The sequence below is a fragment of the Thamnophis elegans genome, chromosome 11 (assembly GCF_009769535.1).
Source record: "Thamnophis elegans isolate rThaEle1 chromosome 11, rThaEle1.pri, whole genome shotgun sequence".
In the NCBI taxonomy this organism is placed as follows: Eukaryota; Metazoa; Chordata; class Lepidosauria; order Squamata; family Colubridae; genus Thamnophis; species Thamnophis elegans.
Genome location: NC_045551.1, coordinates 68754344 through 68781115, shown reverse-complemented (window position 1 = coordinate 68781115; position 26772 = coordinate 68754344). Strand labels below are relative to the sequence as shown.

The following is a 26772-nucleotide window of genomic DNA, read 5'->3' as shown; positions in this document are numbered from 1 at the left end:
CCGTTTCCCTCAACACGAGCAAGGATTCAACGGGGGATTTGCAGCTCGCGTTGTCTCGCACAGTCGAGCGAAAGTAAATATTTTCATGGCTTACTAGAGCAATTTTGCTTCGGGGGAAGGAAGGCCGATCACACAGGGATAACGGAACTGTTTTTTCCCTCCGTTACACCTGCCTCATTAGTGAAAGTCAATCAAATCTTTTCATTGAACGTGTCAAATTCATATCTTCCACTGAAGGGAGGACACCTTTTATCCGAGACCAAAAACGTGCCACTGGGGAGCGTATGGATGTTGTCCAAAACATTTAAGGAACATAAATATCTTTAAAATATTTAAAATTAAAAACAAGACAGGTAGCTTAGATAAAGGAGGAGCTGCTTACTTCTCTAAGAGTGCGATGGGAGAAAATTCACAGGTCTAAAGCATCCATTTTATAATTTTCACGGTGGGCCGGGAGTTCAAATTTAGACAGTCTAATCATTGTAATCTACAACGCTTCTGGTTTTTCCAAGGAAACAAAACATTATTATTATTTTTTTTGCTGATGAAAAACTAAAAACTTGGATTTGACGTATTAATAGAGAATAACAATCCTAACTTTTGGTGTGGTGTGTCTCCTCACAATCAGGAGGCTGGAGCAGGAGTTCGATCCTAGGTTAGAGGCAGACATTTCTCTCTCTGGGCACAATGAGAATTTTATCTGCTGAACAAAACTCTGCAATGGCAACAGGAAAGGCATCTGGCCATTAAAAACCCGGCTAACTCCATTCAGTTGCAGAGACACCACCCCGCGAGGGATTATGGGGGGTGGTTAAATGAAGATGATGATGATCAATCTTAACTTTTCTGCATCGCGGTCTCACACTTCCAGGATAAGGTCCCCCCTGAGGCCATAAATGAGATTTGAAGGATGGAACCCGGATTTGATTATGAACTCCCTGAAACGGCGTCCTCAAATCGGCTGACACTTTATTGACAAGCCCAAAGTTTGATTTCCGTGCTGTGGGTAAGAAAGAAGTCCTTGTGTGGCTTCCGAAAAGTTTCTGAGGTGCGGTGAAAATCCCTAATTTTTCCTGCTTGATTCCAGCAGATCCTTGGCTTCGTTGATTTTGGTTGCCAGGTATGGAGATCCACCTTAGGACGACACACAAAGAGAGAGAGAAATCAGAGAAGTGATTAGTACACAATGCTGGGCCTAACCTAATAATACTACTACTATGGTGATTAGCTGTGGGAAAGAGATTTTATATACAGGTAGTCCTCAACTTAAACCTTTAACTGAGTCCAGAATTTATGTTGCTAAGTGAGGCATTTCTCAAGGGAGTTTTGCTCCATTTTACAACTTTCCATGCCACAGTTGATAAGTGAATCGCTGCAGTTGTTAACTTAGCCACACGGTCGTTAAGCGATTGCAGTGCCCGGTGGGGGGGGGGGCACATGTGATCCCCTTTTATGACCATCTCACCAGCAAAGTCAACGGGGGAAGCCAAATTCAACTCCAGATATTAAATCCAATCGACAAAATGCACTCCCTGCTTCCTAATCGTATCGCTCCTACTGGAAAACAAGTAAGACATAAGCCCCTCACTCAGCCCAGGAGATCTCGCAATATCCAAGCCTGCCCCGTTAAACCAGAGCGGCGGCATTCAGATCATTGTTTAATGAAACTCATCCTTGTTTACATCGAAACTGGTTTTTAGTCTGTGCCCGGACCGAGCCCGGCGCATACAAAACTCCCAATGATTGATTTGATTTATTAAATCAGCGCCATCAATGTTCTTCTACACCTTTCGCCCTAATAGAGGTCAGAATTAATTTTATATTCCTGAAATGAAAAGGAACAGACAATAAATCTGTCAGCCTGATATTTAAAAAAAAAAAAACTTCGCTCTCCCCCCACCCCGGTTTTGGGGCTTTTTAAATACTGAGTAAACTCTCGACCATCTGTTGTTTCGAAGTAGAGAGTACATCAATGAACATATGGGCTCCCTTCTCAACCAGCTGTAGTGTAGTTAAAGTTATAATAAGAGCTTTTGGGGGGAGATCTGTTTGCATTAAAAACTTGGCTCATTAAAGTATCTGTGACAAGCGATGGAGTCCTTTGCAGCGCTAAAAACTAACACGTATTTGTCATTTCATAACACAGTTCTCCCAAAAAAAAAATCCTCTCCCTTATTTATAAAGATTCTGCTCAAGTAAACTGCATTATTATTATTATTTTTAGCATTCCTGGCTAATATTTTTCTCACTTCGAAACCTAAATTTGATGTATTAAGTTCCAGCAATCCGATACCTGACAGCTAATTAAGGGCTTTGATTTTGCAAGTGACCCCAAAAGACAGCCATTTTCAACGGCTGCGGTTCATTGAATTGGAAGGCTAATTTTTTTTTCATGCAAACATTTTAAGCAAAACATTTTGCTCTGAAATGGGGTGCGTTAAGATTGGGCTGAGATTAAGAGAGGGCCGTTTGGATGTCACCGAGCCAACAAACGTTGATCGAAACACAAAAACATACCTTTATCTGGGTGGTTCAGAATCATGATTTTCCGGTGAGCATTTCTAATCTTGGCCTTGCCGGCAGATGGACTGTAAAAATATATATTTAGAGCGCTTAGCATAAATCAGGAATCTTGCAGGCAGAAAAACTAGCAAATTTGCATTGCTTCAGAAAACATAACATTCTAGAGCTCCTTGCCATCTGGTGGTGAAAGAGAGTACTACACCTTTCAAGAAATTAAAAAAAAAAACTTGGAATAATTTGTAAGAAAATAATAGAATGGAATGGAATGCAGAATGGAATAGAATGCAGAATGGAATAGAATGCAGGAGAATAGAATGGAATGGAATGAGAATAGAATAGAATAGAATAGAATAGGAAATAGGGATGGAATGGTATAAAATGGAATGGAATGGAATAGAATAGGAAATAAGAATGGAATGGAATGGAATGGAATGGAATGGAATGGAATGGAATAGAATAGGAAATAGGAATGGAATGAAATGGAATAGAATAGACTAGAATAGAATAGGAAATAGGAATGGAATGGAATAGAATAGATTAGAATAGGAAATAGGAATGGAATGAAATGGAATAGAATAGACTAGACTAGAATAGGAAATAGGAATGGAATGGAATAGAATAGAATAGGAAATAGGAATGGAATGGAATGGAATAGAATAGGATAGGAAAGGAATGGAATGAAATGGAATAGACTAGACTAGACTAGAATAGGAAATAGGAATGGAATGGAATGGAATAGAATAGATTAGAATAGGAAATAGGAATGGAATGGAATGGAATGGAATAGGAATGGAATGGAATAGAATAGGAATGGAATGGAATAGAATAGACTAGAATAGGAAATAGGAATGGAATGGAATAGAATAGAATAGAATAGGAAATAGGAATGGAATGGAATAGAATAGATTAGAATAGGAATGGAATGAAATGGAATAGAATAGACTAGACTAGAATAGGAAATAGGAATGGAATGGAATAGAATAGATTAGAATAGGAAATAGGAATGGAATGGAATGGAATAGAATAGGAATGGAATGGAATGGAATAGAATAGGAATGGAATAGACTAGACTAGAATAGAATAGGAAATAGGAATGGAATGGAATAGAATAGATTAGAATAGGAAATAGGAATGGAATGGAATAGAATAGGAATGGAATGGAATAGAATAGGAATGGAATAGAATAGACTAGAATAGGAAATAGGAATGGAATGGAATGGAATAGAATAGAATAGGAAATAGGAATGGAATGGAATAGAATAGATTAGAATAGGAATGGAATGAAATGGAATAGAATAGACTAGACTAGAATAGGAAATAGGAATGGAATGGAATAGAATAGATTAGAATAGGAAATAGGAATGGAATGGAATAGACTAGAATAGGAAATAGGAATGGAATGGAATGGAATAGAATAGATTAGAATAGGAAATAGGAATGGAATGGAATGGAATAGAATAGGAATGGAATGGAATAGAATAGGAATGGAATAGAATAGACTAGAATAGGAAATAGGAATGGAATGGAATGGAATGGAATAGAATAGAATAGGAAATAGGAATGGAATGGAATGGAATGGAATAGAATAGAATAGGAAATAGGAATGGAATGGAATAGAATAGATTAGAATAGGAAATAGGAATGGAATGGAATAGAATAGAATGGAATGAAATGGAATAGAATAGACTAGACTAGAATAGGAAATAGGAATGGAATGGTATAGAATAGAATAGAGATAGAAAAAGAAATAGAAATAGAAATAGAAAAAGAAATAGACTAGAATAGCATGCAGAATAGAGAATATAAATAGAACAGAATAGAGTAGAATATTCTTTATTAGTCAAGTGTGAGTAAGCTGGCACGCTGGCAGGAAACAGGAATTCTGGTAATGGCTGAATTCCAAAATTTAGGAAGAGCCCAACGCCTGGAAGTGATTTGGGATATTTTAATAGTCAACTACACAATAGGGAAATTTGCTCCATTTCACCCCCCCCCCCGAGTGAAGTAGATTCGTAATTTCTGTGTTACATTTAAACCTTCCACATTTTAAATAGTATCAGAGTTAATATTCTAAATTAATATATAAAACCCGAATTAACTATTTGCTCATATTCCCTTTCCATTCCCATTCCACTTTACCGTGTTTAAACGCCATCGTTTTATTCTGTAACATACCTTGAATAACGGATTCAAAAGACGCCGTAGGAAAAGGGGCAAATTTAAATTATCTGGGTGGGTTCTCGACTTACAACTTACAATTGAGCCCCATCCTTCCCCTTGCTAAGCGAGACAGTTGTGGGATGAGTTCTGCCCTCTCTTACGACCTTCCTTGCCACGGTCGTTAAGGGCATCACTGCAGTTGTTGAAGTTAGTAACACAATGGTTGAGTGACTCTGGCTTTCCCCGGTTGATTTGGCTTGTCAGAAGGTTGCAAAAAGGGATCAAATGACCCTGGGACACTGCAACCGTCATAAATATGAGTCAGTTGCCAAGCGTCCGAATTTTGATCACGTGACCATGGGGATGCTGCAAAGGCCGTAACTGTGAAAAATGGCCCTGATTCACATTTTTGCAGTGGTGTTGTAGCTTCGTCATTAAATGAAGTGTTGTAACTAACTCCTTGTGCTCCTTTCCGCCCTCCATTCCCTTCTTCTGTTTCAATGGTATTATTTTTATTTTGTAGCATATCTTGAATAACAGAGTCAAAAGACACTGTATAAAAAAAGACACAAAACTTAGCTGGATTTCCAAAGTGCAAGGAGGAGGACAGCTATAAAATGGCATTTATTTTTCAAATGCCCTCGAGCTGTCGAGCAGGAAATTCGGCCGGTAAATTCTGCGCCCTCCTATCCCTTTCAGATAAATCATTCTTTTCAAGGCAAAAAAGGCTTGCCTTTTGGTATTTAACTCCAGACAAGTTGTCAAGAATGTATAAAGGTATTTCCACGTGAAATGTTGGAAATGCAAATTGGAAAGAAAGGGGCCTTTTATGATTTATGGCGGAGATGAGATCAAGCAAAGAAATATTGGAGTATAGGATTCGTAGCCCTAATGTGGGAAATTCTTAAAGGGAGCATAAAGGAAAAAAAAAACCTGAGACTTTTTTTTGGGGGGGGGGGGGTTATGGAAAAAATATAATTTTGTATGTATTTATTTACTTACTTACTTATTTACTTATTTTACTTACTTATTTATCTTGTCATGTATTGTCAAATTGAAGTGGTGACCCTTTAAGAGCTGTGTGCAACTAAATTTCATTTTTAATGTATGCCCATTAATGTACATTCAAAGTGACAAAGATGTTAGTCTATTCTTTTCTATTCTAAAAGACTTGGGGGGGAAATTTGATGTTATATATGTTTTTTTATTTTATTTATTTATTTATTTATCATCTATCTATCTATCTATCTATTTATTTATAGATTTTCCTTTAATATACGTAAGCTCTTAATGAAAAGGGTATTGCCTGAGTCAATTTAGTTATACATAATAATAATGTTTATATATGTGTAGGTATGGCTGGTCTTGTATTTGGGTTCTTTTCCCGTGTAAGGTTGAGATTGTCTTGGCAACGTTTCGGCGAGGTCTCACTCGCCAACTTCAGGCTGGTGTGTTTTCGGCTTCGTCTTTGTGTGAGTAAAGCGTGGCCGGAGTTGCCGTCTTTCTATAAATCTTGGTGGGGGTGTGTGTGTGGAGTCCATGCTGGGATTCGAACCTGGGCTGTTTGTACAGATTAGGCAGTTATATTAACCTCTAAGCCACAAGCTCTCCTCCCTTATCAGCTGAGCCAAGGAAATGATTAAGTGTTATGTCAAAGCACCCGGTATGCCCAAATATGGGAGGGAAGGAATATATATACACACATATACATACCTATTAGATTTTTACAACCCCTGGTAAGCCCCAATTATGGGAGGAAGCTAACTGCTTCCATCATCTGTCAATCGGCTCATCACAAGAGTCCATCACGACAGAAACCCAATATTTTTTTACTGTTGCCTTTGTTATATTTGTGTTTTTTTTATTTGTGCTGATTTATCAGCACAAATTAAAAAAAACACATATACATATGCACATACACACAGACACACACACTGCTTAAATATAATAACCTTTCATCATTTTTCTTATACTCTTACATCTTCTAATTTCTACCTCTATTATCTAACCATTGATAGAACAGATCCCATGTTAAGAAATATTCTGTATCTTCCTTATCCTTTATCTTTAATCTCAATCTGTCCACACAATCTAATATTTTTTAATTATATTTTCATCTGTAGGAGTTTCCTCATTTTTTCCCAATATTGTGCAAATACAATTCTCGCTCCTGTCAAAATATGTAATAATAAGTAGGTATTCCCATTATTGTTTTCTTCTGGCATCATAACTAACAAGAAGATTTCTGGCTTTAAATCTACGTGTTTCTTTCGTGGCACGACAAAACCGCGCTCGACTAAAGTGCGCTCGACGAAACCGCGTCGCTGACGTCATCAACAGGGCGACAACAGCGAGCGCGAAGAAAGAAGGGCGCTTTAAATAGCGCTTTGAAAGCAAGCCGATTCAAGTTAAGGTAAGGGTTAGGTTTAGGGTTAGGTTTAGGGTTAGGTTTAGGGTTAGGTTAAAGGTTAGGGTTAGGTTTAGCGTTAGGTTAAGGGTTAGGTTTAGGGTTAGGTTTAGGGTTAGGTTAAGGGTTAGGTTTAGGATTAGGTTTAGGATTAGGTTTAGGGGGGTTAGGTTTAGGGGTTAATTTTAGGTTTAGCGTTTACAGCGTGCTTTTTTCTCCGCGCTGTTGTCGCGCTGTGATGACGTCAGCTACGCGGTTTCGTCGAGCGCCCTTTAGTCGAACGCGGTTTTGTGGTGGAACCGTTTCTTTATCATTTTTTCTAGCCATGTATGTATTTTCATCCCAAATTTTTTTTTGCCTTAGGGCATGTTCACCACGTATGATAATAAGAACCCAGTAACTGATTACATTTCCAATACGTTGATGGCAGCGAGATGACACTATGCACAAAAATGGAAGCACGCTTTGATCCACACAATGGATGAAAGGCTAGAGAAGTTGATGGGAGTTGGCAGAGATGGCTAAGTTGGCTGCTTTGATCCAAGAAAAATAAATAAATGAATAAATACTTTTATTCCTACTTGGAAACCACTTCTGGACTTTGTGCTTGAGGTGGGCAAAAAAAATATGAAACTTTGATTTTGGGTTTGACCGATTAGGTAGATTTTACGGTTCTAAAAATGGCTTGGTTTAAACTATTATGTAAAAGAAAAAAGTTGAGTTTGGATGTTATCATCTCGTTCTACTGCACCAAAGGGATTAAGCAATTAGCAATAGCAATAGTTAGGCTTATCTACCGCTTCATAGGGCTTCCAGCCCTCTCCAAGCGGTTTACAGAGTCAGCATATTGCCCCCAACAACAATCCGGGTCCTCATTTTACCTACCTCGGAAGGATGGAAGGCTGAGTCAACCTTGAGCCGGTGAGATTTGAACAGCCGAACTGCAGAACTGCAGTCAGCTGAAGTAGCCTGCAGTGCTGCATTTAACCACTGCGCCACCTCGGCTCAAGGAGTCAATGACTTTTCTTTCTTTCCCCCCTTCTTTTCCACACTTTCCCCTTCCCTATTTTTTTCCAACTGTTTCCTTTTGTGTTTTTATTGTATAACATAAACTAATAAAAATCGTTCATTGGAAAAAAAAAAAAAGACAAAAGGCTTACCTTATGCCTAAAATAAGGCTAGCTTCCCGAACATTCATTTTCGATTCGAATCCGCCTTTGTAATACGAAGAAGCGGTCTGTGAACAAAAGAGAAGGGGGATTTTAGTGGGAGCCCAAGAGCATTAAAAGTCAAAACGATCGTGTGGACAGAATTCTGCTTCAAAGCAACGAAATTATGGTTCCAGAATAATAATCAGAACCACCATGTTCTGCAGATGGAATCAGGAAGCCTAGATTGGGGGGGGGGGGGGGGGAATTTAAATTTGGAAAAAGCAGCTGAGTTAAAAATTAAATAATTGTATCTGGAGCGCTGTGTCCTCCAATTTCCAAGTTGGCCATCTGGGGCTGCTAATTTTTCTTTTTAATTAAAAAAAAAAAAAAAAACCAAAACAACGTAGATTAAAGTTTGCATCCTGCCACCTGCCTTCGGCAAAGAGGGGCAGAAACAAGATGTCGGACTAACCACAAAAGACTCTCTTACTTGACCCACAGCAGCAGGTATTGGAAAGTAGGGGGCATCCTATTTAAAGTATCTACACCAGGGAGTCCTTGGCTTAAGATTGAACCTGAGACTGGAAATCTCATCAAGTGTGTGTGTGTGTGTGAGAGAGAGAGGGAGGGAGGGAGGGAGGGAGGGAGGGAGGGAGGGGAGAGAGAGAGAGGGGGGGGAATGAGAATGAGTTTATTTAACTTATATCCCATCATATCTTTACAGGTTATCTAGCAGAGACAATAAAATATTCCATTATGTTCTATTCCATTCCATTCATTTTCCATTCCATTCTATTCCATTGTTCATTCCTCTACGTCTATTCTATTCTATTCTACTCTACTCTAGTCTACATTCTATTCTGCATTCTATTCCATTCCATTCTTCATTCCTCTTATACTATTCATTTTCTCTGTTCTGTTCTGTTCTATTGTTTCTACTCTATTCTGCATTATATTCCATTCCATTCTTCATTCCTTATTCTATTCTGTTCTATTCTATCCATTCTACTGTATTGTTCCTACTTTATTCTGCATTCTATTCCATTCCATTCTTCATTCCTCTTATACTATTCATTTTCTCTGTTCTGTTCTTCTATTGTTTCTACTCTATTCTGCATTATATTCCATTCCATTCTTCATTCCTCTTATACTATTCATTTTCTCTGTTCTATTCTATTGTTTCTACTCTATTCTGCATTATATTCCATTCCATTCTTCATTCCTCTTATTCTATTCTATTCTATTCTACTCTAGTCTACATTCTATTCTGCATTCTATTCCATTCCATTCTTCATTCCTCTTATACTATTCATTTTCTCTGTTCTATTCTATTGTTTCTACTCTATTCTGCATTATATTCCATTCCATTCTTCATTCCTCTTATTCTATTCTATTCTATTCCATTCTACTGTGTTGTTCCTACTTTATTCTGCATTATATTCCATTCCATTCTTCATTCCTCTTATACTATTCATTTTCTCTGTTCTGTTCTATTCTATTGTTTCTACTCTATTCTGCATTGTATTCCATTCCATTCTTCATTCCTCTTATACTATTCTACTCTACTCTACTCTTATTCTCCTATATCCAACTGGAAGAGAAACCTTTTTATTCCTTCAGTGAATGACTTCAAAGTTCTCGCTGGGCCCGTTCAAATTTGGGGGAAGACCATTCAGGAATCAAAGAGGAAAAGAGGAATGTTCTCTCCCCCCCACCCACTTCCCCATCCCCTTCTTGGCTGGGTGGGAAAAAAAGACGATATATAGTGTCTCTTATACGATAAAACTCCAATTTTTGCCGAGCGCTTAGGAGAAACAGGTATCCCATTAATACCCACGAAATGTGATTTTTTTTTTTTTTTTACATAATCAACTTAATTTACATTATGCGGTAATTGATGCAATTTAATCATCGGCGTCCCTTTGTTCATTTGTGAAATTACACAATTGCGGGAATGAAGTGTAAATGGCCACAAATGAAGTGAACGACCATAATTAGGGAATTATGCAGAGGGTGAAGCCCGTGATGAGATGCCGTCCTTCTCACCCCAAAAAACCCCGAGTTTCACTGCGCAAGTAGTCCTCGGCTTACAACGGTTCACGTCAGTGTTTCTCAACCTTGGCAACTTGAAGACGTCCGGACTTCAACTCCCAGAATTCCCCAGCCAGCATTCGCTGGCTGGGGAATTCTGGGAGTTGAAGTCCAGACGTCTTCAAGTTGCCAAGGTTGAGAAACACTGCTTCACTTAGTAACCATTCAAAGTTACAACGGCGCTAAAAAAAAGGGGACTTACGGCCGTTATTCGCACTTACGACCGTGGAGACATCTCCACGGTTACACGATCAAAATTCAGATGCTTGGCAACGGGCTCATATTTATGACGGTCACAGTGTCCCGGGGTCACGTGATCCACTTTTGCAACCTCCTGGCAAGCCAACGGGGAAGCCAGACTCACTGAACGACCGTGTTACTCATTTAGCAACTTCAACGATTCGTTTAACAACTGCATCAAGAAAGGTTATAAAAATGGGGCAGAGCTCACTTAAAAACCTCACTTCATAACAGACATTTTGGGCTCAGTTGTGGTCGTCGTAAGCCGAGGACTATCTGTAAGGTGTAAATGTTTTTTCATCTACTGGGGTCTTTCGGGGGAAGAAGCAAAGAATGTAAATAGAAATAAATGGGGAATATACCCCTGGGTACTCCTTGACTTACGACCACAATGGCGCCCAAATTTTATGCCGCTAAGTGAGATGTGTGGGTTTCGCCCCTTTTATCTTACGACCTTTCCTGCCACCGTTAAGTGATTCACTGCAATTGTTAAGTGAGTCACATGGTCGTTAGGTGAATCTGGCTCGTCAGAAGGTCGCTAAAGGAGATCACCTGACCCCGGGACCGTCATAAACATGAGTCGGTTGCCAAGTATCTGAATTATGATCACGTGACCAAGGGGATGCTGCGACGGTCGTGAGAAAAATGCTCATAAGTCAATCAGTCGCTAAATGAATGATTGTATGGAAACAATCCTTCCATCCTCCACCATCCAGTCAGAACTGAAGAAGCTTCTCGGAGGAGAATCAAAACATCTTCAAAGAACAACCGGAAAATCCAGTTGCCACTTTAGGACAATTGTGACCAGATGGAGAATCTCCATAGATGTTGTCTATGAAGATCTGCACATTGGGGAAAGAAAACAGCTGCTTCACATACATGTGGCTCAACATAGGAGAACAAACCCATCAGGACTAGATTCAGAGGTCCATTTGCTGAAGGTTACACAATGTGATCACACAATCCTCAGAGGCTGCAACTGTCGTAAGTACTAGTCAGTTGCCAAGCCTCTGAATTTGGATCACGAGAACCTGGGGCAACACTGCGACAGCCATAAGGAGCCGAGGTGGCGCAGTGGTTAGGGTGCAGTACTGCAGGCCACTTCAGCTGACTGCTATCTGCAGTTCGGCGGTTCTAATCTCACCGGCTCAAGGTTGACTCAGCCTTCTATCCTTCCGAGGTGGGTGAAATGAGGACCCGGATTGTTGTTGGGGGCGATATGCTGACTCTGTAAACCGCTTAGAGAGGGCTGAAAGCCCTATGAAGCGGTATATAAGTCTAACTGCTATTGCTATTCCTATTCCTATTCCTATTGCTATCTATCTATCTATCTATCTATCATCTATCTATCATCTATCTATCTATCTCTGTCTGTCTGTCTGTCTGTCTGTCTGTCTATCGGATTGTTGGGGGCGATATGCTGACTCTGTAAACCGCTTAGAGAGGGCTGAAAGCCCAATGAAGCGGTATATAAGTCTAACTGCTATTGCTATTGCTAAGTGTAACAATTCGATCACAATCCATCGATCCTGGCCGCTATCGCAAATCGATCCTAACTCTCTTTATTTTCAGCGCCGTAGTAACTTCGAGACGTCATTAAACGAACCGCTGTTAAGTCAAGGACTACCTGTATTTTCAAGGGAGGAAAATACATTATTTATGGATCTGCAACCGGGGTTTTTTTCGTTTAAAAAAAAAAAAACAGCCGTAATTTAGTCTGATTTGGGAATAAACACCGGCTTTTTTACAATTGATTCCAAATTTTAGCCGTTTGGAGAGACATTGGCCTCTTCCCACCCTTAAAAAGAAAAGAAAGAATTACAGTAGCATTAAAAAATAAATAAATAAGGGCTGTTCACGGTGTCTTTTTATTTTTCCTGCTGACACCCAGAATACCCATCGTTTGTGAGGATGTTATAACCTGCCTCGGGCAAAACCAAGAGAAATCCTTTCTTTAATTTTTAAAAAGCTCCCAGCTGGCGCATCAGCCTTCTTCCAAAGCAGGAAATCTAAGCTTGCTTGGATAAGGCTTTCTCCAAATTAGTATCCGTCAAAGGAAATGCTAATTTGACAAATCCCAAGATACTTTCTCCGTTTTTCATTTTTTTTAATTTTTTATTTTGCTCCCTGTCCGGAAAGGGTGAATTTTGAGGGTCAGCCGGCCTCCGGCCACTCATAAATTTAAGAACGGTAGAGCAAATTTGATTTTGTGCGCTAGAATTAATAACAACGACAGCTGCAGGAGTGACATCTGTTCCAAAATACTTTCGGGGTTAAGGTTTAATAATGGGAAGCTGCCAAGCAAGCGAAATAATAAGACAAGATAAATAAATAAAGCCAGTTAAGGGGCTGCCTCAAAGAAGACGGGGGTCAAGCTATTCTCCAAAGCAGGGGTCTCCAACCTGGGCAACTTTAAACCTGGAGGACATTAACTCTCAGAATTTCTCAGCTTTGCTGGCTGGGAAATTCTGGGAGTTGAAGTCCTCCAGGTTTAAAGTTGCCCAGGTTGGAGACCCCTGCTCCAAATTACCAGAAGGCAGGACAGGAAACAATGGATGGAAACTAATCAAGGAGAGAAGCAACTTGGAACTAAGGAGAAATTTCCTAGCAGTGAGGACAATTAACCAGTGGAACAAATTATGGGTGTTCCATCACTGGAGGTTTTGATGAAGAGTTTGGACAGCCATTTGTCCAGAATGGTGTAGGGTCTCCTGCTTGAGCAGGAGGGTGGACTAGAAGACCTCCAAGGCCCCTTCCAACTCTGTTATAAATAGCAACAGATATAGCACTTATATACCGCTTCATAGTACTTTTACAGCCCTCTCTAAGTGGTTTACAGAGTCCCTTTCTTGACCCCCAACAATCTGGGTCCTCATTTGACCCACCTCGGAAGGACGGAAGGCTGAGTCAACCTTGAGCCTGGTGAGATTAGAACTGCCAAATTGCAGGCAGCAGAAGCAGCCTGCAGTACCGCACTCTCACCACTGCGCCACCACAGCTCAATGAAACTTATAATTTGTTTTGAGAGGCCGTTCAGAAAGAAGAGGGGGACAAATCTATTTTCTGAAGCACCTGAAGGCAGGATACGAAGCAATGGATGGGAAATAATCAAGGAGACAACCAGCCTCGAACGAAGGAGAAAATTTCCTGACGTTGAGGATAATTATAAGGAGCCGAGGAGGCGCAGTGGTTAGGGTGCAGTACTGCAGGCCACTTCAGCTGACTGTTATCTGCAGTTCAGCGGTTCTAATCTCACTGACTCAAGGTTGACTCAGCCTTCCATCCTTCCGAGGTGGGTGAAATGAGGACCCAGACTGTGGGGGCGATATGCTGACTCTGTAAACCGCTTAGAGAGGGCTGAAAGCCCCATGAAGCGGTGTATAAGTCTAACTGCTATTGCTATAGATGTTAGATAAACAGAAAGAAATAGATATAAGATGAGATAGATAATTAGATAGATAGCTAGATAGCTAGAGAGATAGAGAGATAGACAGACAGACAGACAGATGTTCTTTCTGCAGTTCGGCGGTTCAAATCTCACCGGCTCAAGGTTGACTCAGCCTTCCATCCTTCCGAGGTGGGTGAAATGAGGACCCGGACTGTGGGGGCAAGTTGCTGACTCAATTTGCTAAAAGAATTTGTAAACTGCTTAGAGAGGGCTGAAAGCCCTATGAAGCAGTATATAAGTCTAATAAATAAATAAATCCTGGTAACGAAAAGTTCAGAAACCGACCCAGAAGCTTGGGGAAGAAATTTCTACCCTCACTTTATCTTCCCACTCAATGTCCCACAGTGAACTGCTTGCTGCTTCTCAATCATCTCTCTGAGCACCTTCCTATTTACTAATATAAGGAGAAACTAATTTTAGTTTAGCATTTCGGAGAGCTGCGGCTGCCGCCTACAGAATCGAGTGGGATGCAAAAATAGGCAGCGTTCCATCAAACCCATCAAATGCTCGGGGTTGCTAAACCCTCGGTCAGACCCACTCCTTCGAAACAGAAAGAGGCAAGGCATGGATAATAGAAGGGCGTGGGGTTGTTGTTGTTGTAGGTAAAAAAAATATGTGCGTATATAAAAGCCGGGGAGTTGGAGTGGAGCGAAGGGAAGAGGGTGGAGGAATAAAAGGGAAGGAGCAGGCCAGCCAAGCGGAGGGAGATTAGGCAGACACAAAGAGATGAAGTGGGGGGGGGGGGTTGGATTTAGGTCAGAGACAAATAGGATTTTAATAATAGATGGAGCTGGGGAGCAGCTGTCTCACACCAGAGCCAACAGGAGAGGCTTTTGCTGCCCTCTCCAGCAACTCCAAAGTCAGTAAGTTGCACAGCAAGCAGATTCTACCAGAGAGAGAGAGGGAGGGAGGGAGGGAGGGAGGGAGAGATGCTTTATATATATGTGTATATCTCTGTGTTTATATATGTGTGTGTGTGTACGTGTTTGTGTAACTATAGATCACTAAATGAACTCAAGGACTACCTGTATATACCATATATCTGAATACTACCTATGTTTGTGTGTCTGTGTGTATGTGTGTGTATCTATGAAACTCTGCACTACAACAGAGTCGAGTGGAGTGGAGTACAGAGTAGAGTAGAAATAGAATAGAATAGAATAGAATAGAAAATACAGGAATAGAATAGAATAGAATTTGGAAGGAACCTCAAAGGTTATCTAGTCCAACCCCCTGCTTAGGCAGGAACCCTATGCCATATCAGTGGAGTGGAGTGGAATGGAGTGTAGAGTAGAGTAGAGTAGAGATACAATAGAATAGAATAGAATAGAATAGAATAAAAAATAATAGAAAATACAGAATAGAATAGAATAGAATTTGGAAGGAACCTCAAAGGTTTTCTAGTCCAACCCCCTGCTTAGGCAGGAACCCTATGCCATATCAAACCAATAGTTCTCCAATCTCTTCTTAAAAACCTCCAGTGTTGAAGCATCCACAACCTCTGGTGGCAAGCTGTTCCACTGGCTAATTGTTCTCACTGTCGGGAAGTTTCTCCTCAGTTCTAAGCTGCTTCTCTCCTTGATGAGTTTCCACCCATTGCTTCTTGTTCTACCCTCAAATGCTTTGGAGAATAGCTTGACTCCCTCTTCTTTGTGGCAACCCCTGAGATATTGGAAGGCTGCTATCATGTTCCCCCCTGGTCCTTTTTTTCCATCAGACTGGACATCCCCACTTCCAACTCTAGGAAGATGTGTATTTTTTCCCCCCTTGCAACGTTATGAAAGATGATCCGAGCTTTCAACTTACAGTAGCTGAAATGTTCCTGGCTACCTGGGAGAAGAGTTCTTCGAAAGGTTTCCAGAGCTGGAATGCGTAACGTCCTATAAAATATTGAAACCAAAAGGCAACTTAACATCTGTTATCTCTGCTATAGGAGGATATGCAACGCTAGCAGTTTTCGGCCAGAAAACTGAGTATTTAATTTTCTTTTTTCTTTTACATTTTATTAGCTGTTCCCCCCCACACCCCCAATTTTTTTTGAAATTTAGACGGTTTTCCCTCGGCGGCTGATTTTGGAGGCCGGCCCAGTCCAGCAGGAGGAAAAATTGGCAGGTGAAATAAATCGCTCTTCATTTTTTACAGCGTTATAGAGGGGGGAAATATCTCTTTTTTTAGAAAACACTTGCTCGTTACAAAAAATATTACGCCGATGTTAAAACTCTTTTAATGCCAGGCTCTATTTCTTCCAAATCCATCTCCTGAATTTAATTTGGTTTGGTGGCGTGGCGTGGCGTGGCCAGTTCGGGGGCGTGGCCAGCCTGGGTCACTGCAGGTTCTGCAACCAAGGACAAAATACCACTTGCGGTTCACCCGAATATACTGGTGGATTGGTAATCTCACTGGATATAAAAGGTAGCATTCCTGATTTTTTAATTTTGGCTTTTAATAAATTGCGTTACGTTAACATACAGCATTTTATTCTGAAGCGTCTTTATACCAACCTCCGAAAGCAACAGCTGCGATGCCCAGGCCGACTCCAATGACAGATTTGGCCTATTAAAAAAAAAAGGGGGGGGGAGAAATTTAGTGATTTGACACTAATATATCCCACCCAAAAAAGAGGAAATGTCAGTTGCACAATGATTCGGACACAATTTTTGCAAAAATAAATTTTAAAAACCTCAGATGCCAACAATAACAATTTGGACTTCTAACATGGCTGCACTGGGAGTTACGATGGTCATGCGCTTCAAGGTTAACCAAAACTCAACAAAAGCTTTTGGAAAAAGTCAAGGGGATGTGTTGGTTTCAGATGGTGCTGTAAGGTTCGGGCGGCCATGAGAAAGCCTCTGCTTGCAGCTGGTGGGAAGGAGCTGTGGGAAATTTTGTGTGTGTATGTGTGTGTGTATGTGTGTGTGTGTGTGTCTGTCTGTCTCTATCTATCTACCATCCATCCATCCATCCATCCATCCATCTCTATCATCTATCAATCAATCAATCAATCAATCTACCTACCTACCTACCTACCTACCTATCTATCTATCCATCACTATCTATCATGTCTGTTTATGTTTATGCTATCATCCATCCATCTATTCATCCGTCCGTCCGTCTGTCCATCCATCCATCCATCTATCATCTATCATCCCTCTCTCTCTCTCCATCCATTATCTATGTCTGTCTGTCTGTCTGTCTGTCTATCTATCTATCATCCCTCTCTCACCATCCATTATCTATGTCTATCTATCTATCTCTGTCTGTCTGTCTGTCTGCCTGCCTGCCTACCTACCTACCTACCTACCTACCTACCTACCTACCTACCTACCTATCTATCTATCATGGCTCTCTCTCTCCATCCATTATCTGTCTTGTCTGTCTGTCTGTCTGTCTATCTATCTATCATCACCCCTCTCTCTCTCTCCATCCATTATCTATCTGCCTGCCTCTGTCTGTCTGTCTGTCTGTCTGTCTGTCTGTCTATCTATCTATCTATCTATCTATCTATCTATCTATCTATCTATCTATATCTATCACCTCTCTCTCTCTCTCCATCCATTATCTCTGTCTATCTCTGTCTGTCTGTCTATCGTCTGTCTGTCTGTCTATCTATCTATCTATCATCTATCTATCTATCATCTATCATCTATTTATCATCCCCCCCCTCTCTCCATCCCTTATATATCTATATATCCATCCATCCATCCATCCATCCAATGTATGCGCTGTCCCTCTCAAGAGAGGCAACTCTGAACCACACTGAACGCCAACAGATGGATGCCTAGAAAAACGAACGAACTCAAACGGAGTCCTGGAGGGCAGCCTCCGTTTATTCCACAATGCTAAACCAGCCCACCGCGCGTTAACATTATTCAGAGGCGGCTGCTTTCGCTCCGAGAGGAATCCCATTAATATTCCTAAGAGCCCAGCTGATGCTCCACTTCAAGTGATTACAGTTCGCTGTCGGAATGCTTGTCATGTTTTGCCTTGTTCCAAGAGGCCCAACTCTTCATGCTGAAGAATAATTCTTCCCACTTGTGCAGCATCTTTAATCTAAGCCTCTTGAAATAAGTTTACAAACATTCATTCTTACAATACAAGACACACAGTAATTAGGCAGCTCGTTTTGTTAATGGGGGAAAGGTGATGTTTCCTGCTCCTGCTTGCCCATGGAAGACGCACACCCAAAATAAGAGAGAGAGAGAGAGATCTGTGATTTTTATATTATGTGATCAAAGTGTTCCAGAGTACTTTATACACAAAGCAAAAGGGATTATCTATCTATATTCATCAGGAAGAAACTGGCCTATTGTGACCAACTCTGGTGGCGGAAATCCAAGCAGATAGTGTTGAAGTCACTCCAACGTGCTGAATGTGTTTTCTAAAAATTATATCTGGGATAGAGTGATGATGGCAAACAAATTATTGCCTATTTTTCTCAAATTCCAAAAAAAAAATCACATTTTAAAAATCCAACAAGAGAAGAAAGAGAAGAAAGTGGGATAGGAAGGAGAGAGGGGAGAAGGCAGGGAAGCAAGGAGGGAATGAGGGAGGGAAGGAAGGAGAGAAGGAGAGTAGATAGGAAGGAGGGAAGGAGGGAAGAAAAGGAGGGAACTCAAGAGAAGAGAATGGAAGGAGGGAAGGAGGAAAGGAGGGAGGGAAGATATGAGAGAAGGAGGGGGGGAAGAAGAGAGGAAAGGGAAGGGGAAGGAAAGGAGGAAGGGAAAAGAAAGGAGGGAAGGAAGGAGGGAAGGAGAGAAGGAGGGAGGGAAGGAAGGGGAGTGGGAAAGAAGAAACAAGGTAAGGAAAGAGGGAGGGAGGGGAGAAGATACCCAACCTTTGATGCCTATAAGGATTTTGATATTATGGGAATGTCTTGAAACACAGTCAAATGTAAAGTGAGACAGTGGATGTTGTATTGTCTTTTACCAGTTATTGGTTGTTGTATTTTTCTTTTACTAATAAAAATACTTTAATAATTAAAAATCCAACTTCCTGTCCTTTGCCTGCACGAATCAAACGTTTTAACGCGCACAAAATACACACACTTTTAAATGCGCACTTCCATTTCTCCTTACCCATAGACCAAAAAGCTGCTCAAAACAATTGCAATTGTGAAATGTCAAGTTTCCCAGAAAGGTTATATTAGGTCTTACATCAAGTTACTCACTTCGGTCTTGCCTCCTATCTGGTTAGGAATAAAAATATTATAATCTTGATTATCCTAAATTCGGAGCAGAACAGCGACTGGGAAAACTTAACAGCCCTTTTTTTTCCTTGATCAATTATTTCAAACTTGGCAATTTGAAAATATGTGAACCTTCCAGCTGTGGAATTCTGGGAGTTGAAGTCCACAAGTCTTAAAACGGCCAAGTTTGGAAACCAAGATCGTCCAGCATCTTTGAACACCATAATTTTTTAGGAACTAGCTGATAACCTGGCATTGCCTGGGTATTTATAGATGTCGAAGCGTTTGTTGACAGGGAGCCATCGAGAGGGGCCTTTCTTCCCCCTACTCCCATGCCCATCATCCCTGCCCTCTCCCTTCCCCCTCCCATGTACTCCTCTTTGCTGCCCTGTCTACAGTCCTGGCACTTTGCCCCAAATCCATCAGGCACTTCCCCGTTGGTCCACTGGAGGGCGAACGCCACGGCTGGCTTTCCAGAGGAAGCTGCAAAGGAGCTGACATCACGAACAATTGCCGCTCTAGGACGCTGCACTCACTCTCCTTAATGGACCAGGCATTCCAGAGTTATAGTGGAACACACACACACATACACACACGCCAGGGGTGCCTTACCCCCACCCCCCAGCATATGTTTCCAGAGAGTAAGTCATCTGAGTACCAAGTTGGGTTGAAAAGGCTCGAGGCACTCCAGTTATGCTGGAACATACATACATACATACATACATACATACATACATACATACATACATACATACATACAGCCTTATATAATATAAAATAAATAAAGAAGAAGAAGATAGAAAGATGATGATTAGAGGGCAAAGATCAAGAACATGGTGGAGAGGTCCCTGAAAGAAAAATTACTTAGGAATGCCATTCTATTTTTTTATTTTATTATTATTATTATTTATAAAATTTATACGCTGCCCAATCCCGAAGGACTCCGGGCGGCTTACAAAAAAAAGGGGGAAAAAAGACACATAACGAACACATAATGAAAAAAAAAAACGGTTTAAAGCTTTGACTTCCAGGAGGACTCCATCCCCACAATTCCACAGGCAGAATAGAAGAATGACAAGAGTTGGAAGGGACCTTGGAGGTCTTCTAGTCCAACCCCGTGGCTCAAGTCACATAGAACCACAGAACTGGAAAAGACCTTGGAGGTCTTCTAGTCCAACCCCGTGGCTCAAGTCACATAGAACCACAGAACTGGAAAAGACCTTGGAGGTCTTCTTGTCCAACCCCCTGCCAAGTCAGAAGACCTTATGACATCCTGGTCAAATGGTTGTCCAATCTAGTTTTGAAAACTTCCACTGATGGAGCACTCGCAACATCTGGAGGCAAAGCACATGATCTCCCACGTTCTAGTATGATGCTTTAACCACTACACCAAACTAGCTCTCTTGGAGTGTCTATCTACTGAGATTCTTTCTTTGTTTTGCTTGAAGACGTTTCGCTTATCATCCAAGAAGCTTCCTTCAGTTCTGGAGAACTGTTCTCTAGAACTGAAGAAGCTTCTTGGATGAGAAGCGAAGTGTCTTCAAAGCAAAACAAAGTCCAGTTCCCCTTTTGAAAAAGCACTTTTGGGATAGCTCTCTAGGATAACTTTTAGGGAGCACTGACCGTTCTTCCTCTCAAATTGCAAATGTCTAGTTGCCTTTCGAAAGACAATAAGAGAAAGATTCACCCGTTTCTTTTATGCAATAGCCTTAAGAAGCCCCTTACTACTAAAAATAAAATAAAAAGTGGGTTAACATTGTATTGGTGCACGGCTAATCATTTCCAAAACTTTTGTGTGCGTTCCTGTAATGCGGTCATATAATATGCAGTCACCGTCTTTTAATTGGGGACTAGCGTTTTCACCACCCGATTCCTTGCAAATTATTCTGGCACAGCAGTAGATTATCACAGAAAGCCTTACTGAGGTATCACCGTAATGAAGAAACATCCCTATAGGGTGAAAGCAAAAAAGCACTTTATTCCATCACTTCAACCGAAGCACTTTTCCTAATATTAAAAAAGTTGAAAAGAAAAGAAATTAAGTAGGGCAATGGAAAAACTGCAATGGATTTTTGTTTGTTAGTTTAAAAGTGATGATATGAGAATTCATTTATGTATTTTCAGAAATCTATCTATCTATTTTTCTATTTTTCTATCTATCTATCTATCTATCTATCTATCTATCTATCTATCTATCTATCTATCTATTTTTCTGTCTATCTATCTATCTATCTATCTATCTATCTATCTATCTATCTATCTATCTATTTTTCTGTCTGTCTATCTATCTATCTATCTATTTTTCTGTCTGTCTGTCTGTCTGTCTGTCTGTCTGTCTATCTATCTATCTATCTATCTATCTATCTATCTATCTATCATCTATCTATCTATCTATCTATCTATCTATCATCTATCTATCTATCTATCTATCTATCTATTTTTCTGCCTGCCTGCCTGTCTGTCTATCTATCTATCATCTATATCTATCTATCATCTATCTATCTATCTATCTATCTATCTATCTATCTATCTATCTATCTATCTATCTATCTATCTATCAAAATGGGTCTGTGTGTTTGTGTGTGTGTGTGTGTGTGTGTGTGTGTGTGTGTGTGTGTGTGTGTTCCAGCCTCAAGTAATTTCAACTAAACTTGGCACACTGATGACTTACTCTCTGGAAAAAAAATATTGTGGGGGTAAAACCCCTCAGGGTATGTGTTCTGTTAAGATACAGCCTGTTGTGCCTGAAAATGGATTCTACTGTACAGCTGTAAAATGGCTTGTACTGTGCAGCACACAGGAGTTGCCATGGTAATGGCTTCACAGCGTTACCACAAGGGGGAATCCCTCTGGTAAGGGGGAAAATCCAACATTAGAAATTATGTTTGGTCTGGACATTTCCCCCTCTATAAATAAATACCCGAGCAACGTCGGGTTATTGGCTAGAATAAAAATTAAAATCGAACCATCGGCATAATAATTAGCGTTACCGCCCAAAGATATACATTAAGCGTGGTGGCAATTATCCCCAACAGCTCTTGAGAAATTGACGTGAAACACGTAGAGTTATTATTGCAAGAAAAGCTGACAGCTCCGAGGTCCCTTTAAATTTTTCCAAAGCCTTTTGTTTTTTTCTCGAAACACTTGACCAAACTTGCAAAATTGGCTTGCTGGAGACATAAATAATGTTCATCCTGTACAAAATGACCACGGGATGCTAAATTGCCTCTAAGTCTCCATAAACAACGTCAATTAGAAGCTGTGAGGGCAAAGGGAAGGACACCGAAAGAGGGGGAAAAAATGTGCCAGGCAGCATTAAACTAAGAACTGGGCACATAAATGAATCTTTGTCCATGCCCAGGGCCTGTCTGTTGCTGCTTCCCTGAAGAGCTGACAGCACAAAATAAAAAAAAAAATAGAAGATAAATAAAAACCAAGGACACGGAATGGCTCTCGGCTTCCCCTACAACTGCCCTGTTTGCAAATAATTCTCAGTCCGAGCTCTGCTTCGGGTGGCATCGGTGGACGCGAAGGTGTGTTTCCTTCCCCGTGCTCATTTTCTGGGTTTCTTAGTTCAATTTATTCGGCTTGGGTCCAAAACGGTTCGAATGGAATTGATCTGGAAATCCGGGGGCTTCGCTTAATTTTTACGGGATGCGTTAACCAATTGTAAAATAAAATGTTTTAGCCAGAGGAAAATGCAGAAAGGCGAATAACGGGCTTTTTTCTTTTGCAAATTCTCATAATAAACGTAGCGTCGATTTTAAACTAATTTCAGAAGGAATGGAAAGTAGATTTGGAAGCAGGGGGGAAAAATGGTCCAATTCCAAGCCGGGAGAAAGATGCTGGAAATAAAACGTAAGAAGGAGAAGGCCTCTGTTTCTTTGGATACCAGAAACTTCAGGGGCAGAAGCATATTCCTGGGGTGGCTGACACAGCGGGGGTTGAGACAGAGGTGGGTTCCTACCGGTTCGCACCTGTTCGGTAGAACCGCTTCGTCAAATCTACCGAACCGGTTAGAAGAGGTTCCACCAGTGGACCTGGAAAGCAGGTCACACCTACAGAAGAGGCTCCGAAATTTTTTGAAACCCACCACTGGTGGGTGTGTAATGTCCCACAGTTATCTACGCATTAATAATGATCTAGTAATATTTCCTTATACATTTTAGGGACCTTTCCTTACATAATTGATGTTTTCTTTCATACTTTTGGATTTCTAATTTCTGTTTCCGTTAGTTGGCAATTGCTAAAACCAATCCCACGTGAAAAAGTATTCAAAGCCTTCTTGATTTTAATTGTCAATTTATTTATTCCTGCACACTGTAATGTTTATTCATTTACATGTCTCTGTTTTTTCCACTGTTGTGCAAAGACAATTCCAGCAGCTGCTAACATGTGTAAAATTAAATATATATTATACTCCCTTTCAAATAGCCAACAAAATGTTTCTGCTTTTAATTCCATATCTTGCTTTACGATTGCTTCTAACCACTAACTTCTGAATAGCTACTTGGACCGACCTAAGTACTAATTCATAATTTCATATCCGGGCGGCACATGGGCGGCAAGCCACTCCCACCCGGTCACATGGGCAGCACGCCACTCCCATCCGGTCACATGAGCAGCAAGCCACTCCCATCCAGTCACATGAGCAGCAAGCCACTCCCATCCGGTCACATGGGCGGCAAGCTACTCCCATCCAGTCACATGGGCAGCAAGCCAGTCTCATCCGGTCACATGGGCAGCAAGCCACTCCCATCCGGTCACATGGGCGGCAAGCCACTCCCATCCAGTCACATGGGCAGCAAGCCACTCCCATCCGGTCACATGGGCAGCAAGCCACTCCCATCCGGTCCCATGAGCGGCAAGCCACTCCCATCCAATCACATGGGCAGCAAGCCACTCCCATCCGGTCCCATGGGCAGCAAGCCACTCCTATCCGGTCACATGGGCGGCAAGCCACTCCCATCCAGTCACATGGGTGGCAAGCCACTCCCATCCGGTCCCATGGGCGGCAAGCCACTCCCACAAAGGAGGCCACACCCACAGAGTAGGTTCCAACAATTTTTGAAACCCACCACTGGGTTGAGAGTAGGTGAGCTTTTATACATTTTGGGGGGCTTTGTGGTTGAGATGCCTCTTCATTGTGAAATGCACTTCGACCTATGCTTGAGTCTGCCTTTTTAGTATTCTAATTATCATTGCCCGACTTGGGGGTGTGGGGGGTCATGCCCTGTCCTTGGAGCTGGGTAGGGGGGAATATAGATTTCAGGAGCCTTTGTTTTTCTACGGTTTAATCCCATGAGCTCTAGCCTTCTGCGGCAGCTGTGCCTTCCCCTTGAAGCTGTTTTCCTGTAACAGGAATACTGTGGCTGCTTTCTGCCTTAAAGAACATGCTTTTTTCCCCTCTTCTCCCAAAAAGCACCTTTTCCAGGAGGCAACTAAACTTTCTTGTTTTTTTTCTTTTGAAGACACTTCACTCCTCATCCAAGAAGCTTCTTCAGTTCTGACTGGAGGGTGGGAAATGGAAGGGTTTATATTCCTTGCAAAACAGCTGGTCATTTGCATCCTTTTAGAGCAAGGGTGTCAAACTCACATAACCACAACTTTTTTTAATCCCACTCCTTCTGAATCAACACCTTTGGTGATGATTAGGATAGAGCAGTTTTTTTCTGAATCTTGGCCAATGGGAATTCTGGGACTTGAAGTCCACACATTTTAAACTTGCCAAGGTTGGGAAATGCTAGGATAGCGAGATCTTGCTAATCCAACAAACAGCTTAAAAAGAGCTTAGAGGCATCTGAAGGATTAACCTATTTTTAATCATTAATTTTTTTCAGTGGGTTTGGAATTTACTACGCCAGGCCTTTTTTTTTTTTTTTTGGCTATCCATGCAATAAATTAACAGGACAATCTCTTTGGAAACTAAAAGATAAAGTACAGACATCCCTATGAAATAATGCAAAATTTCCAGCAGAATAATTGGCAAGTTACAGGTGAGTTCTCTGGGATCAGAGAAAGAAAGGCATGGGAAAGGCAAGGAGAAAAGAAATTAATTCGGTTGCTTCGACCACATTATTTTGAGGTCATTGCTCGTTTTAACCGGATTTTCAAATGTTATATCGGAGACAATATATTTGGCCCCTTGACACAATTACTGAGAAGAAAGAAAGAAAGAAAGAAAGAAAGAAAGAGAAAAGATAGAAGGTACATAGGTAGGTAGGAAAGAAGGAAGGAAAGAGAGAAAGAAAAAAAAAGCAAGAATGGAAAGAAATAAGAAAGAAGAGAAGGAAAGAAAAAAGAAAGAAGGTAGGTAGGTAGGTAGATGAAAGAAAGAAGAAAGAAAAAGATGGATGGATGGATGGATGGATGAATCGATGGATGGAAGGAAGGAAGGATGGGAGGAAGGAAGGAAGGATCAAATCTAATCATCTCATACAAGACCTTTAGTCCCAGAGACTACAAGGATATAGTGCAGTGCTTTTTACAAACAGTACAATTTTGCAATGTCTTCTCCTATAAAATGATTTTTTTCAACAACCCAATCAAGCCTCCACACCCAGTGAAGTATATCTGACCCTGTTATGCATATATATACACACACACACACACACACACACACACACACACACACACACACACACACGATGGGTTCTTGTAAAATTTAATACAAGACTTCAATGACCAAAATGCCTTATAATTGTTTATACTTGATCTATATGCAAGCAGAGGTAACTCCTAAGCAGTGTAGTTATCATCCACAAATAAATGGCTACCATCTTCGGAAATGTTTTTCAATTTCCCAATCTGGGCATCGCCTGGGGGTCTCCCATCCACCTTTCTACCAGATCTGATCCTGGCTTTGCTTCTCTTTTTAAAAAAAAAAAAACAACCGAAAAAAGCACAAATCCAAAATACTGAAATCATACTACTATCTCCTGTGGATCTTCATAAGAAGATAATTCTTATTTATTAATAGGAAAATTCTACTTTGGTTCAGCACCAAGATTCCATTGGGAAAGAAATGAAGCCCTGTGCGCATGCGCCAAAGAAAGCGCTCGGTCAGCCCTTTGCCAGCACGCCATCACAAGCCGCTTCAGAGACACGACTGCGCATGCTCAAGAGATCGGCAACTGTCACGCTTTAAACACTAGGCCGGTTCTCCCTTTTTACGGCAGCCCCGCAACCCCCGACACTGACCAGACCATAGTTGATGTCCGGCCCTCGGCCACCGCCGCTCCGGGCTGCGTACTCCGCGTAGCGAAGAGACTCCGCGGAACTCCCGGCCTGCTCCATCGTAGTTAGCCCAAAGGGAGGAAAGGGGAAAAAAAAAAAGACAGACCTACGGCAGGGCAGAAAGGACAAAACTAATGACCCTGCTAAAGTCTCGCTGCGGTTTCGGGCGGTCTCTGCCTTGGAACGCGATTTTGTCCGATTACATCACTCATGCGCAGTAGCAGCACGTGAAGCTCGACGTGACCTAGAATGCCAGGACTGTTGCCTTTCTTTATGACGTCTGATTTGTTTACATTCTATTTCCATTTAGATTAATTTAAATTAAATGGGT

The 26772-nt window shown here is 41.2% G+C and overlaps 1 protein-coding gene across 1 annotated transcript; it reads right to left on the bottom strand.

Moving 5' to 3' along the window:
* Positions 1–289: 289 nt before the first annotated feature.
* On the bottom strand, positions 290–26581 carry DNAJC15 (DnaJ heat shock protein family (Hsp40) member C15). Its single transcript, XM_032227052.1, has 6 exons — positions 26406–26581; positions 16522–16573; positions 15827–15900; positions 8251–8327; positions 2518–2588; positions 290–1134 (listed from the first exon to the last, which is right to left on the bottom strand). The coding sequence occupies exons 1-6, from the start codon at positions 26499–26501 to the stop codon at positions 1064–1066; spliced, it is 441 nt and encodes a 146-aa protein (XP_032082943.1). The 5' UTR covers positions 26502–26581; the 3' UTR covers positions 290–1063.
* Positions 26582–26772: the final 191 nt, after the last annotated feature.

Coding starts and splice junctions, on each gene's coding strand:
- DNAJC15 (XM_032227052.1), bottom strand. CDS start 26,501: ATGGAGCAGGCCGGGAGTTCCGCGGAGTCTCTTCGCTACGCGGAGTAC. Junction 8,328..15,826: donor CCAGGAACATTTCAGCTACT/GTAAGTTGAAAG, acceptor TTTTGTTCACAG/ACCGCTTCTTCGTATTACAA. Junction 1,135..2,517: donor TCTGAACCACCCAGATAAAG/GTATGTTTTTGT, acceptor TGTCGTCCTAAG/GTGGATCTCCATACCTGGCA.